This window comes from Myotis lucifugus, unplaced genomic scaffold (genome assembly GCF_000147115.1).
Source record: "Myotis lucifugus unplaced genomic scaffold, Myoluc2.0 scaffold_438, whole genome shotgun sequence".
Lineage (NCBI taxonomy): Eukaryota > Metazoa > Chordata > Mammalia > Chiroptera > Vespertilionidae > Myotis > Myotis lucifugus.
Window position 1 is genome coordinate 56,415 of NW_005871486.1, and position 14,817 is coordinate 71,231.

The 14,817-nt window shown below is 50.4% G+C and overlaps 1 protein-coding gene and 1 long non-coding RNA gene across 2 annotated transcripts; both read right to left on the minus strand.

Annotated features, from left to right (window-relative positions):
• Nucleotides 1–2,637: 2,637 nt before the first annotated feature.
• Nucleotides 2,638–4,869, minus strand: LOC111823270. Its single transcript, XR_002826297.1, has 2 exons — nt 4,810–4,869; nt 2,638–2,959 (listed from the first exon to the last, which is right to left on the minus strand). It is a non-coding gene; the product is annotated as an uncharacterized LOC111823270 (long non-coding RNA).
• Nucleotides 4,870–5,289: 420 nt separating this feature from the next.
• LOC102438869 (antizyme inhibitor 2-like) lies at nt 5,290–14,535 on the minus strand. The gene is made up of 8 exons (XM_023744250.1): nt 14,353–14,535; nt 13,067–13,240; nt 12,407–12,579; nt 11,474–11,608; nt 9,817–9,982; nt 9,089–9,236; nt 6,445–6,545; nt 5,290–5,553 (listed from the first exon to the last, which is right to left on the minus strand). The coding sequence occupies exons 1-8, from the start codon at nt 14,533–14,535 to the stop codon at nt 5,290–5,292; spliced, it is 1,344 nt and encodes a 447-aa protein (XP_023600018.1).
• Between the last annotated feature and the right edge of the window lie 282 nt (nt 14,536–14,817).

The following is a 14,817-nucleotide window of genomic DNA, read 5'->3' on the forward strand; positions in this document are numbered from 1 at the left end:
TCTTTAGCCCTTGGCATTTTAATTATGATGTGTCTTGGTGTGGTCCTCTTTGGATTCCTCTTATTTGAAGTTCTCTTCATTTCCTGGACTTTTAAGTCTATTTCTTTCATCAGGTAGGGGAAGTTTTCTGTCATTATTTCTTCTAATAGGCTTTCAGTATCTTGCTCTCTCTCTTCTTCTGGCACCCCGATAATTCAGATGTTGGTATGTTTGAAGTTGTCCCAGAGGCTCCTTACACTATCTTCATATTTTTGGATTCTTTTTTCTTTTTGCTTTTCCAGATGGGTGTTTTTTGCTTCTTTGTATTTCAAATCTTTGACTTGATTCTTGGGATCCTCTAGTCTGCTGTTGGATCTCTGTATATTATTTTTAATTTCAGTCAGTGTACGTTTAATTTCTGACTGGTCCTTTTCCATTTTTTTGGCATTCTCATTAAGATCCTTGAAGGTCTCACTAAGTTCCTTGGAGGTTCATAGAAGGTTCTTGAGTAGCCTTATAACTGTGTCCTCCATTAGTTTGCTTTCCTCCATTTCTTTCATTTGTGATATGTTTCTTTGTCTCCGCATTTTTGGCTGACTACGACGACCCGCTGAGTCTACAGTGGAAGAACTGCTGTGCTGGAGACACCCTTATGGGTAGGGCTTGCTTCAGTGGGGCTTTGGTGCTCACTGAGTCTGCTTCTTGAGTGTGTCCCTTATGGATGTGAGGAGTTGAAATCTGGTATCTGGCCACGGTTACCCTGGCTCCTGGATCTCCAAGTCAACCCCTGTGTGAGTCCACCCAGCAGGAGCTACAGCGATATCAGCAGATTTCTCTTCTTTGTTTGGGGTTTGGAAGTTTTGGAGCTCTCTGACCCAGCTACAGTTTGTTAGGTTAGGCTGCAAGAGCGCAGGTGGTTCCTTTGCACCACTGCACAGAGCTTGGATGGGATGTAAATTGAGTGGGGCGGGGTCTCAGAGAATCACCAGGGCGGAGCAAACAGCAATGGCTGTCATCAGCTGTCTCCGCAACTTCACGTCTCTGCGTCCCCCAGTCCCTCTGCATCCCCGAGTCCTGCGCCCCCACAGCAACAATGATCCCTGCCAGCAGCTCTGCGAGAAAGCCACCCTCACTTTCTGACCAGCTGCAAGACAGTCCAGTTTCTCCCCGTAGGAGTCTGGGACCCCAGAGTCTCGCCATAAATGAGTTCAGTGCATTTGAGAGCTGGTATCCCCTTCCGATTGAAAAAAACCATGCACCCAGGTCCAGCCAACTCACATGCACCTTTGTACCTCTGTTCTTGGCGCCTCTGCACCTCCTATCTGGTCTCAATGTGCTTCTTTCTTTCCTTCTAGTTGTAGAACTTCCACTCAGCCAGATTTCCCGTGTTTCTGGATGATAGCTGACTTGTCTTATAGCTGTAGTTTCAATGTTGTTGTGGGGGGCAGCACGCACAGGTTTATACCTTATGCCGCCATCTTGGTTCTTCTTCCTCTTGTTAAATTTATTAAATCAAATAAGGGGGATATGCTGGAGGCTAATTCCAGCAGGCCATAAATGCAAGAATTTCATCAAAAGGTTCATGGACCTTGGGGCTTCAGCAGACCTGAAAATCTGCATGTTATTACCTGCTGCTGGACAGCTGTAGGCATTTCCCCCAACCTATTTATACTTTACTGTTTCCCAAACCTTACCTTTGATATGTATATCTGCTTTGCTATAGGGCAAAATGTGGGAATGAAAAGATTTGAGTCTCCAAAAGGAGATTGGGGAGCTTAGTTACTAAAGCTAAGCCTCCCCTGACTTTTCCCCATGCCTCCCAAATTCATATTTCTTCTCTAGCCTCTTTATTAATTTGCATTGTAGCCCTTTCTCCAGATTTCTGAACCCTAGTAGATGCTGAGAAAGACCCCAGCACTCATCCACACAGGTCACCTTGCCCCCAGCTAAACACACAGCTCCCTTTTGTCTCTGCTCACATCCCAAACCCTCAGAGAGACTTCACTGACCTTCTACCTAAAATAGCACCATCCTCACCCTGGCTGGTGTTGCTCACTTGGTTGGAGCATCACCCTGTTCAATGTCCCATGTTCAATTCCCAGTCAGGGCACATATCCAGGTCTTGGGTTTGATCCCATACTGGAGGCAACTGATCAATGTGGATGTTTCTCTTTCTCTCCCTCTCCCTTCCTCACTCCTAAAATCAATGAAAACATGTTTTTTAAAAAAGGACCATCCTCTATCCTTCCATATCCTGTTGCCTGCTTTAATTTTTCTTTACAATACTTGTTGCTTCCACTTTATTTTATCATTTATATGTTTGCTCCTGCTCTGATTTTTCCAATGGAAGAAAATGGAAGGTGAGCTCCATGAGGACAGGTTCTGCACATCTTATTCAACATGTATAACCTTGCCTAGAATAAGACCATCACAGACTAGGCCCTCACATTTTATTTTATGAATGGATGCACAATTGGATAAATGGATCAATTGATGGTCAGTGGATGGATGGATCAATGGATGAAAGGATGGACAGACTGATGAATGATAACTGGATGGATGAATGGATTCATGAATGAATGGGTAGATGAGTTGACATCCAAAATGCCACAGGGCAACACCTATAGACCAAAGCACAAAACACTCCAGCAATTCTTGCACATGAATGTAACTTTATTTTTACCTAAAGCCCACTCATATTTGCTCTTCCAGACACTCTGAGGGGGTAAGTGTGGTTGTTTCTAGCCCAAATTTCAGGATCTGGGAGTAGAGGAATGAGTAACACAGGACCTGAAGGCTGCCTGAGCCCACTGGCATCCTTAGGAGGCATCTGCAGCCAATCCTTTCTCCTCAGATGTCTGGGGCTGAGATGTCTTTGGCACAAGGAGGCTGGACAATACCCCTGGTCTGAGCTGAGTGTGGAGGCAGCAGTGAGATGGTGGGGCTGACTCTGGTGGATGACGAGGACCATTTGCAGGAGCTGAGGACTGGAGAAGTCACATCAAGTGAAGCTTAAAAAAGACACAGGACACAGGAGGTGAGTGGCTTTGGCCTCTGGGACCCACTGCCCCTACCTCCACCAATGTCCTTGCCTGTAGGACACGTTTTCTTTTCTCAGCTCAGAACTTTCCCAAATATTGTTTCTAAACCTGGGAGACACACGGTAGTACCTGTCTTACTTTGGAGTTGGATATTCCCATTCCTTGTCCTCCCACCTTTCAAACTGGGGGGTTCTTAAGGCCAACGCCAGGACAGTTACCCACATGCCTGGCCCAAAACCTGTATGGCCAGATGCAATATGCTCTCTGAGGATGCCCAGACCAAGGGGGAAGGGAGTGGTCTCTGTGTAGAAAGGTCCAGGATCAAGGCCAACCTGAGGCAGGGTTCTGGACATGAACTGACCTGAATAAGGATTTGCATTATCTGACTTTTGCATTATCTGACTTAATCCCCTCAACAGCCATGCCAGGAGGGTACTAATATCATTCTCATGCCATTGATGGAGAAACTGAGGCTCTGACCACACTGCCAGTTTGTGGTGGAGCCTGGATTCGCTACAGGTCTGACTCCAGAGCCAGTGTTCTTGGCACTAGAATGGGTGCCTATAGTTCACATGAATATTTCTGGAACAACACAGGGGTCACTAACTGAATAAAAGGAGGGATGAATCCTGGCCAGTGTGGCTCAGTTGGTTGGGCATTTTCTCGAGCACCCAAAGGTTGCTGGTTCCATTCCTGGTCAGGGCACATGCCTGGGTTGTGGACTGACTTGATCCCCAGTAAGGGGCGTGCAGAAGATAGCCAATGGATGTTTCCCTCTCACATGGATGTTTGTCTCTCTCCCTTTCCCTTCCTCTCTCTCTAAAAATCAATTCTTAAGATACATATTTTTTTAATAAAAAGAGGAATGAAAGAATCTCAAGGTCCTGGCCAAGGCAGGTTACTTCACTCTCCAGGCTATGGCCTTCAGGGAGCAAGTGTTGTAATAATGCCGGAAGCCGGTCCATCCTTGCTACTTGACACAGTCGCTGCAGGGAAGAAACATCTGCACAGCATATGTTTCAAGGGACCTGGCGTATATGGCATACTGTTCTTAATATGTTTGTTCCCCTACTTAGCGCTATGTGCTTTAACCAAGGTCACCTCTCCGAGAAAGATTGTTTCCCAAGGTGGGGATTTTTCCCTGGAGTTAGGGATTAACAGGACTAGGAAGAGAATAAATCAGTAAAACCCCTTAACTAAGTGCCAGGCGGGTAGTTGATCACTTTAACTACGAACAATCACGCTTAAGCTACATAATCTTTACTTCGGATAATCTCCTTCAGTTACTTCCTTGTAGTTTAACAGAACAATAGAGTAGTGACCTTGGAATGGAGATAACAAAGGCCCTAACCTTTGCAATAGAATGGATAGGATTAAAATCAACTGGTATAAATACAGATGTAACAGGAGAATAAAGACAGAACCTGGCTACAGAACCTGGCTAGAGAACCTGACTAGAGAACCTGGCTAGGCTGCTGATCAACTGAACGCTGTCTCCGTGTCATTTCTTATTCGCCGACTCCGTCCAAACCTTTGGAAACCCCTGGACCTGCTGGGGTTGGACCCCAACATAATAACACCAGTTTCTCAAGCCTACCCCACTCCAGGGCTCAGGGGGTAAGAATCACAAGGGTGGGGTCATCTGCCCAGAAGGGCTCACCTGTGTTTCAGGCCACCATTGGGGGAAAATTGCCTCATCATTTCAGAGGCAACCTAACCTCTGCTTCCCACATGTTACTCTTCCCCACAACACCCCAACCTCTGCCCCAAGCTATCCCAGGTGGCGCACCAAGTGTCTGGAACCCCTCCATTCTGCCATGTCCCGGCTTAAGGCGCTGTCTCCAGCAGGCTCCTGTGGAAAGGTTGTACCAGTAAAGGGGTGTTCTAGAAGCCCCCATCATTTCGGGGAGTGAACCCTAGATTGGGCTAACAGGAGGCCCTTGGGCAGAGCCTGTGAGGGAGCCTGAGGCTGGTAGGGAAGGGACTTCGAATGAGGGAAGCGGGGAACAGCCACAAATGGTCAGAGTAGAGTGGTGACTTGGCCAAGAATCAAGGGTTACGGGGGCCTTAAGGATGTCAGCTTGTGGAGACAGAGGCGTCTAAACATCAGAGCTGTCACAGCTGCCCAGGTGGGCTGCCTTGGACTTATATGGGTAATGGGTGTAACAGCTCACCCCACAGGCAGTGTATGTCAGTTGAATCTTTTCTGGGGCCAATGGGGGCAAGGGGGTATGGTATTTCCTGGACCTGGGAACCCAGAGCGTAGCCATCAGCTCCCTGGGCCAAGTTCAGATCCTTGAGCTCGCCTCAGATACCTGAGCTCAGCTCCCATTATGTAGCAGATAGACGCAGGCGGGAAGCCATTGAAGGTGGAGCTCATGACTGAAGTGTAGGCGCCCATGGAGGGGAAGATGAGCCAGTCACCCACGTCCAGCTCAGGCAGCTGCACCTCCTCATTGAAGAACGTGTCAAAGGCATCGCACGTGGGGCCATAAAGGATGCAGGGGAAGAGGGGCGGCTTTGAACAGAGCTCCTGCAGGGACACAGGGGTGGGGAGTCAGAGAAGGAAGAGCTCCTGCCCCCAACCCACTCTCCCAGCCCATACCCTCGGCCAGCAGAGCACCCCCAGGCACCAGCAAGGACACTGGCAGTCACTCACACCAGCCAGTCCCTATGTACCAGGCACTGCTCTTGACCCGGCCCTCATGGAGCTTATATTCGCTCAAGTGACACATCCTAGCCTTGCTAATTCTCAAGGCCACACACACATGGGGCCTCCTTTTCCCATCTATAAAAGCAAAAGATTTCAGTCAATAATCACTCAAAATACTGGGTCAAACTCAGCTGCTATTGGAGTCACATTGGAGGTGGTTTAACAAAGGATTGATGCCATGTCCCAACCCAGGAGAGGCCTGATTTCAATAGCCTGGGCCTTCGCCTCGGCATCGGGTCCTTGGAAGCTTCCCAGATGAGTCTACTGTGAAGCAAGTTGGAGAACCTCCATTTCGTAGGACTCCTGCATCTCCAGCATTCAAGGGTTCTGGTCACACACACACACACACACACACACACACACACACACACAGTGCATACAGAGAGATCACATGGAAACCCAGAGGCAAACAGATGTGCACACACACCCACACAGGACCATGTACCCATCCACCAACCTACCTGCACAGGTATCAGTCAGCATGCTCATACACAAAATGCACACACACAGAAGTGCACATGCAAATACAAACAGGCTTGCCTGTGCACATCCTTGTACATGCACATGGGATGACAATCTATAAAGCCATGTGTAGTCTAAGACCCTGACCCCTTGCACCTCGCAGAGTGATCCCTGCCTCACAGGGAAAGGGGCTGACCTCACTGCTATCAGGGTCTGGGAGGTGCCAGAGCCACACAAGGGTCCCCTTACCTTCACCACAATTGGCATCCTGGGGACATGATCCCTGAGGAAGACACGAAAGGTGCCATAGTGGCCCTCGTTGAGATAATACAACAGTTTCCGGTGGCCTCCTGGGAAAGGAGAGAGGACAGGACGGTGCTCAGCCAAGTCTCACCACTGACGGTCAACACTGAGCCCCGCACCCTCAGGACCGGCCCAGACCCTCTGCCCAGCACTGGATAACACTTGTGTCCTGCTTCAGGAGCCTCTCCGGATCCCCTGCAAGATTTGGGCCTGTTCTCTGGGCTCCCACAGCTCCTCTACCCCACCTGCAACTGATCAGAGTGCTGGGGCTGCTACTGCCACTAACAATGATTGTACAAGCAACCCGGGCATTGTTCCAACCTGTGTGCACATATTAAATCATTTCATCCTCCTAACGACACTCTGAGTAGGGACAATGAACACTACTGTACATTTGAGGACACTGAGTCTTGCCAGAAGTTACACAGGAGAATGGGGCCGGGCTGGGATTAGTGCCCCTGTCAGTGCCGGCTCTAACAGTCAGAGAGCAGCCTAATTGTCACCTCCTTCCCTCTAAATACTCTGCCTCTGTTGATGCCTCACTGAGCATGTGGTGGCTTCTCCCCAGCTCCATCACACTCTGATGTACATTGAGCTGATGCTCACCTACAGCCCCAGACCCTAGGACAGTGATTCCCAAAGTGGGCGCTACCGCCCCCTGGTGGGCGCTGCAGCGATCCAGGGGAGCGGTGATGGCCACAGGTGCATTTGTTATAACTTTTTTTGTATTATCTTTCTATTCTGAGTTCAATAAATAGTTTCATAATTTCAAACTTCAATGTTTCTAATTTACACCTTTCTTTACTATATTTTACAAAAAAGGTAGAAACATTAATACATATATCTTTCTGTTTAATTGCTATTAAAATTTTAAAAAAATTAATATCCAGGGGGCCCTGAGTAATATTTTTTCTGGAAAGGGGGCGGTAGGCCAAATAAGTTTGGGAACCACTGCCCTAGGACATGAACTACTACCAACCAGTTTCTGAACAACCACTCCTAGCCCAACCTTAGACATTGATTTCCTTAATCTTTCCAACTGGTTTCTGTGGGCACTGGGCCATTCCATACCATTTGAGCATTTAGATGCCCAGATCTTTCTGATTATTGCTTTCCTCTCCCTGGGTCCCCCACCACCACCACCACAACCATCTTCTCCCTGGAGTGAGTCCTCCTGTCCCCGCTCTCTTTCAGCTGCCAGCACTGATCCTGCCTCCTGTGCCCACAGCCCCACTTGTCCCTAAGCCAGTTGGTCATGGGATTAGTCATGGCAGCCCTGAGGCTGGGCGCTCCTCTCTGCTGGCATGTCTGCAAACACAAGGGCAGCAGCCTCTTGGTCAGACAGACCTGGCGCCGCTGTGCACGAGCTAACTGTGCAGCCTTGGACAGTCACTTCCTCTCTCTGAGCCTCCAGATCTCTGCCTCCAAAATGGGAATGGCCCCAAACTGCCTCACAGGAGGGCTGAGCAGAAATGAGGTAAAACAGTAATTGCTCACATAATAGATCCTTAACCACTGGCAGCTCATGCTATTGTGAAGACAACAATGATAAGCCATAATATGCATAACTCAGGCTTTTGTTAAATGGTGGCTGAAATCATATGCTCCAAATCACAACATTCTCTAATGAGACGCTTTGTGAGGAAATGTAATTAGTGGACCCACGTGCCTTTAGGGTTACAAAGGTGTGGGTAGGGCATTTGTCCAAAGGATAAGGAAACAGATTAAAATGACTTAGATTCTGGCTGGTGTAGCTCAGTGGCTGAGCATGAACCTATGACCAGGAGGTCATGGTTTGATTTCCGATCAGGGCACCCTGCCTGAGTTGTGGGCTCGATCCCCAGTGTGGGATGTGTAGGGGTCGGCCTATCAGGGATTCTCCCTCATCATTGATGTTTCTGTCTCTCTCTTTCCCTCTCCCTTCCTCTCTGAAATCAATAAGTATATATTTTTAAAATAAAATAAAATAAAAATTATTTAGAAATAGTTATATGGCAGTCATAACATTTCAGAGTAAAGGGCACTAACCGAGAGGGTGAGTCTCTTCTAGCTCAACATGCACTTTTCTACTTAGCTCCCTTTGTGAGGACAGCAACCCCACCCAACCCCTTCCCCCAAAAAACAAACAATCAATAACTCTCCTGAGATGGTTGACTCAATATCATTTACTGTTACCCTACAAATGTCACCCTTAACCCCCCGGCCATGGTACCGACAATATTTCCTTCATTTGTTTGTTGTAGAAATACTATTTACTCACTAGAACTTGGGTTCTAAAACTCCGCTCCTGTTAGAAAGTGCTTGCTTGGAAACAGTAAGGTGCATACCAGCAGGGGGGGCTGTGGCCCATGAGCTGTGCTCTCAGACTCCCCCCCCAGACACAGGAAGAATAAAGACCCTCAGTGCCTCCCTCCAGCCTCTCTGAGAACAACACAGTAACGTTACTGACAGGCTCTATCCTGCAGCTACATCAAAGCATGTTCCCCCCGAATGAGGAACCAGGGTGGAACTCAGACCCTCTGCCCCTCCTGCCCCCAAGGCCCGGGGACCCCTGGACAGAGCGCTCCCTGCCCAGTCGGGGCCCACCCACCAGGCTGCAGCACAGCCTTCTTGGCGATGATGTTGACAGCGGCCACGCAGACAGGTGCCGCGTAGAAGCGGCCTGGCTCCGCTATGACTTCCATGCCGGTCCCCTCGGGGAAGTCCTGGGCCAGGGCAGCATTGATCACTCTCGCCATCTGTGGGGACAGACCCGAGCCCTGTGAGGCCAGTCCCTGTGCGGGTCTTTCCCTGCGTCTTCTCTCTTCATCCCCCTGACAGCTCTGTGGGAAGGTGTCAGCATCCCCTGTGCAGGGGAGGAAACAGGTAGAGACTGTGGCCCAGAGGGGAGAAGTGCCCGAGGGCACAAGCCTAGTGACCAGGCTGCAGCACCATGAGATCTGACTTGGAAACATTGAAATCAATATGTGATCAGCAAAGGGAAACTGTCCCCTGGGTGTGGGGGTTACAGTAAGGAAACCTCTATCTGACTGTAGCCTTACCAGGGGTAGGAACCAACACGTCTATAGAAGGTACAGAACCGCATGCTCCCATGCAAACACACACACACACCCACACACACACACACACACACCCACACACACACTTGTGTAAATGCACACAGGCCACACATGTAGCGTCAGAGACCTCTCAACGAACACAAAGCCCAGCTACATGCAGGCACAGGACTGAGTTTCAACAGCTCCCTGTACACACACACACTCTGTGATATAAACCCCGGCTGGGGCCCCCAGGCGCCCTCTCCTCCTCCCCTCTTACCTTCTCAAACTCCGGCTCAGATCCCTCCACTCCGGGGAAACCCCCTCCAATGTCCAGGAGGCTCATGTCATGCCCGACCCCACGGCCCATCTCGAACACACGCCGGCAGTCGGCGATGGCCTGTGCAAAGCTGTGGGGATTCTGGCAGCCCGAGCCCACATGGAAGCTGAGCACAGGTGGAGTGACAGGTGCAGAAACACACGAGGAAACGCAAGGGTCAGCAGGAGGAGATACACATTCGGAAACAGCCACACAGGCACAATGGGAACCAGCACAACACAGACATGGGGACACACGTGACTACATGGAGCTTGTGGGCACCCACAGGAACCACAACCTTGGCTGTGGAGATGGGGGTCCCAGAGACACACACCACATGACAGTCCGTGAGCTGGGGCTCTCGTGGTTGTGTGTCAGTCACCTCTCTTAGCTACCCCTCCCAAAGCCTCGTGGCAGTGGCTCCTCTACTTTTCCTCCTTGAAATACATGTGATCTGAACCCCAAATCTCAAACCATCTACCAGGGGGCCCAGAGGACCCATTCAGGGGCAGGTGGGGTGAGGTGAGGGAGGACGCTCCTCAGGTGCAACACTCAAGGGGGCACCAAAGCTCTGAGCAATCAACGTAAGTAACCTTCGTGCACTATCCCATATAATAAAGAGGTAATATGAAAATTGACTATCATGCCCTCCCTCAAGATGGCCGCCCCCATGTGGTCAAAGATGGCCACCACAAGAGGCCGGCAGGGGAGGGCTGTTGTGGGTGATCAGGATGGCAGGGGAGTGCAGTTGGGGGAGACAGGGCCAGCAGGGGAGGGTAGTTGGGGGTGGCCAGGTCAGCAGGGAAGGGCAATTGGGGGCAACCAGACTGTCAGGGGAGTGCAGTTGGGGGCGATTGGGCCAGCAGGGGAGCAGTTAGGCATCGATCAGGCTGGCAGGGGAGTGGTTAGGGACTGATCAGGCAGGCAGGCAGGCAAGCGGTTGGGAGCCAGAAGTTACAGATTGTGTGAGGAATGTCTGACTGCCAGTTTAGGCCCGATCCCACAGGCAGTCAGAAATCCCCCCAGGGGTCCCAGATTGGAGAGCGTGCAGGTTGTGCTGAGGAACACACCCACTAGTGCACAAATTTTTTGCACTGGGACTCTCGTCTATATATATTAGAGAGAGAGGAAGAGCGAGTGAGAGAGAGACCTCAATTGGTTGCCTCCTATACACACCCCATCAAGAGATCAAACCTGCTGATGCAAAAATATCCATGATGAATAAAATACAAAAACTTTAAAGACAAGATTAGTTAACAGTAATTGGACCCATAGGAAAAAGAAAAAGCAGATTTGCCAATCCTGTCTTGATTAAAAATTTCATATTCCCTCATCATGGATTTTTTCTCCATTAATTTTTTTAAATACTGTATTAAAACATTATTTATCTTCAGTACAAAGTTTTCAGCACCCCGTTAAATTTTCGACCCAAGGCCAGTGCCTTGCCTGCCCCACCCTCCCAGCAGCTGACACCCACCTCCTCTTCTGAGGACCACAGGGAGCCACCGGAGGCCCAGAGGGACCACACTGACCCGAGGGCACCCAGGGAGTCAGAGGCCGTAGACAGGCATGGGGACCGGAAGCCCTGCCTCGCAGGAGGGAGAGTCCGTGCTCTTACCTGGCTCCCACCACAGCCAGGCCTAGGTCTCGGGCGGACTTGAGCAAGTGTCCACACAGCTCCAGGCTGGCCCCAAACTTGGCGCTCATACGGATGAGGCTCTGGCTGTCCTCAGTCCACAGTCGGAGGATCAGCCTGGGATGGGATGTGAAGTGACAGGCATTCTTAGACACATGAACCCCAAGCCTGAATGCTTTTCTGCCCCCACCCAAACTCCCTCCAGCCTCCCTCCACCCCTGCCTCGGTCCTATGGACTATCGAGCTATGGAGATCCAGGGAGGGAACACACTACTTTTTTAATTTTTTAAAATATATTTTTATTGATTTCAGAAAGGAGGGGAGAGGGAGAGAGAGATAGAAACATCAATGATGAGAGAGAAGCATTGATTGGCTGACTCCTGTACTCCACTTACTGGAGATCAAGCCTGCAACTGGAGCATGTGCCCTTGAAATGAATCTAACCCAGGACCCTTCAGTGCACAGACCCGACACTCTATCCACTGAGGCAAACCAGTTAGGGCTACACTACTTCTTACAGACTTCTGCCCAGACAAGAAAAAGCAGGAAAAGGATAAAATTATAAACATCCCTTCAGCAGACCAGACCTCCTCTCACAGAATGAGACGTTAAATAACTTTCCAAAGAACACACAGATGGAACAAGTAAGTCAGAAATGTGAGCCCTGGTCTTCCTGAATCCTATGTGAGTGCTTTTCCCACGAGGATGCTGACTCCATACCTCCTAATGCCAGGCTCTGCCAGCGCCTCTGCAGACACAGGGAATCTTTGACATGAGTGGGCACCAGGGAGGGCACTGGGACACCTGGCACTAATTCTTGCTCTTTGCTGGTTGGGCATCTCCTAGCTGAGGCCCAAGTCAGTTTGCCAGAACTTCCTCCCTGTCCCCACCTGCCTGCAGCCCTGCTGGTCTCACCTGGCCCCAGGGTGGTGCTGGGCCACCTTGGTCAGCTCCTCCTCACTGTCGAAGGTCAGGAGCTGCACCCCATGGCGGGCAGCATACTGCAGGTGGGAGACGGGCTTGCAGGGGTGGGCATAGATGATGCGTGAGGGGGCCACGCCCAGGCCCAGCACCTGCTCCAGCTCCACCTGCCATGGGCAAAGCCCGAGTAAGGGGCTGCCTCCCTGCTGCCCTGCTTTTAGGGCACAGGAACCACAGGCATGAGGGGCTGTCCCCTACTGAGCCCCTACTGTGCATCTGGCACAGCACTGGGCACATATTGTGCTACTTAAGCTTCTAGACTGCTCTGAGGAACATATAGTTGAACCCATTTTAAAGACCAACAAACTGAGGCTCCAGTGAAATGGCTGGGCCAGGACAGAACGGGGTTTGTGGATTAAAGCGCATGTTCCCTCCACTCCTTAGCTCAGGCTGACTGCCCTCGTCACCTAGACCAGTGGAGGGTGCACTACTCCCATTTCATTCATTTATTCTTTCACAAACAACTGGGCACCACACACATCAGCCACTGTTCATGGGCTGCTGTCCCCACTTTGAGACTCCTGGCAACTGGCCTTGTTCCTCCAGGATCCGTCAGGCCTATGAATGAGGAAACTGGCTGTGGCCCAGGCTCACCTGGCTGGCACAGTCGAAGCCGGTGCCCAGGGCAGCCAGGACACGCAGCACCCAGGGGCTGCTGTTACACTTCACTGCATAGAAGGGCGAGACCCTTGGCAGGGCCTGGCAGAAGGCCTGGTGGCGGCTGGCCAACACTCCCAGGTCGCCCACCATGAAGGGGTCTCGGTGGTCCTGCCAAGGCAGAGAGAGGCAAGAAAGGCTGGGCATTGTGTCACTTCAGTGAATCCTCACAGGGTCTCCATGCGGCAAGTACTGCTGTTACCCAGTTAGGAAAAGAGGAAACTGCGGCTCTAAAATCTCTTTTCTCTTTTTTAAAATGTTTCCTGTTTATTGAGTGACACTGGTTAAAAAATTATACAGGTGTCAGGTGCACTACAATATGAATCTTTTTCTCAAGGTCAATAGCAACTACATGGCAATGGTAGGATTTGATCCTTGATCTTCTAACTTTTACAACAGGAAGACAAGAGGGCAACAAGCTTTATGGGTGCCAGGACTCTCCAACCCTCACCCGGATCGCTTGGCACAGGGTGAAATCCCAGGAGCTGGTGGGAGACTAGAAGGGGACAGGAGAACTACCCCATGCCACCGGGGAACACAGCTATTAGGTAATGCTGGAAGCCAATTCCAGCATGTCAGCAGGGCTGAATCATCTGGAGATGGCTGAGGGCATTTCCCCAAACCTGAAAAGGATGCATTAAATGATTGCTTGCTGCCAGGCAGGTAAGGGCATCTTAATCTACATGTTCTTGCCTCCTACTGGACAAATACCTCACAGCTGAAGGCAATTCCCTAATCTGACAATGAATTCTATATAGTAACCCTACCCTTTGATGTGTATATCTACCTTGCCTTAGGACAAATTGTGTTAATAAATAGCAAGGGGTCCTGAGACAAGGAGAACTTAGTTCCTTTAGCTAAGTCTTCTCTGACTCCCCATAATGCCTTTCAAAATTATGTTTCGTCTCTGGACTCTTGATTAATCTATGCACAGTGCCTTCTCCAGATTCCTGAACCCTTCTAGATGCTGGATCAAGACCTCTGGCATTAATGCTTTATGGGGGCCTGGACTCTCCAACCCTCACCCAGATCGCTTGGCACAGGGTGAAATCCCAGGAGCTGGCGGGGGACTAGAAGGGGACAGGAGAACTATCCCATGCCACCAGGGAAGACAGCTATTCAGTAACACCTAGTAAACTGACTTATAAAACACAAAGCTTTATTTTGTCCCCACCTAAGTAGGGACTGAGACCCACCCTCTCCACACCCTCCTCTCCCCTCACCGAATCAGAGAGCTCCCGGATCTTCTTCAAGACCACCTCCATGGCAGATTCCTCAGGCCCCAGGGGGATGATATCCTTCATCAACGAGCTACCAGGGTGTTCTTCATTCTCCTTCGAGTCGGTGAGGGTGGTGCTCACCCCTGACTGTCCATCAGAGCCCTCTGCCAGGGACACTCCCAGCATCCTGGAAAGGCCTTGCTCTGAGGACACTCCTCCCTCCTCCTCCCAGCACCCTGCTGGCCCGTGGAGCCAGAGTTCCTGGGCCAGTAAGTCTTTGGCCCTCCCATGCAGCCACATAGAGCTCCATGAATCCCTCATGAACTTTCCCATCTGTGGATGGACCACTGGCCAGGCCCAGCCTGCTTCAGAGACCTAGTATGAAACCAAACAAAATGCACAAAATTGCCAGGCCAGTGTTGCTCAGTGGTTGATGTGCTGGGGGAGGAAATGAAACATGAGAAACTT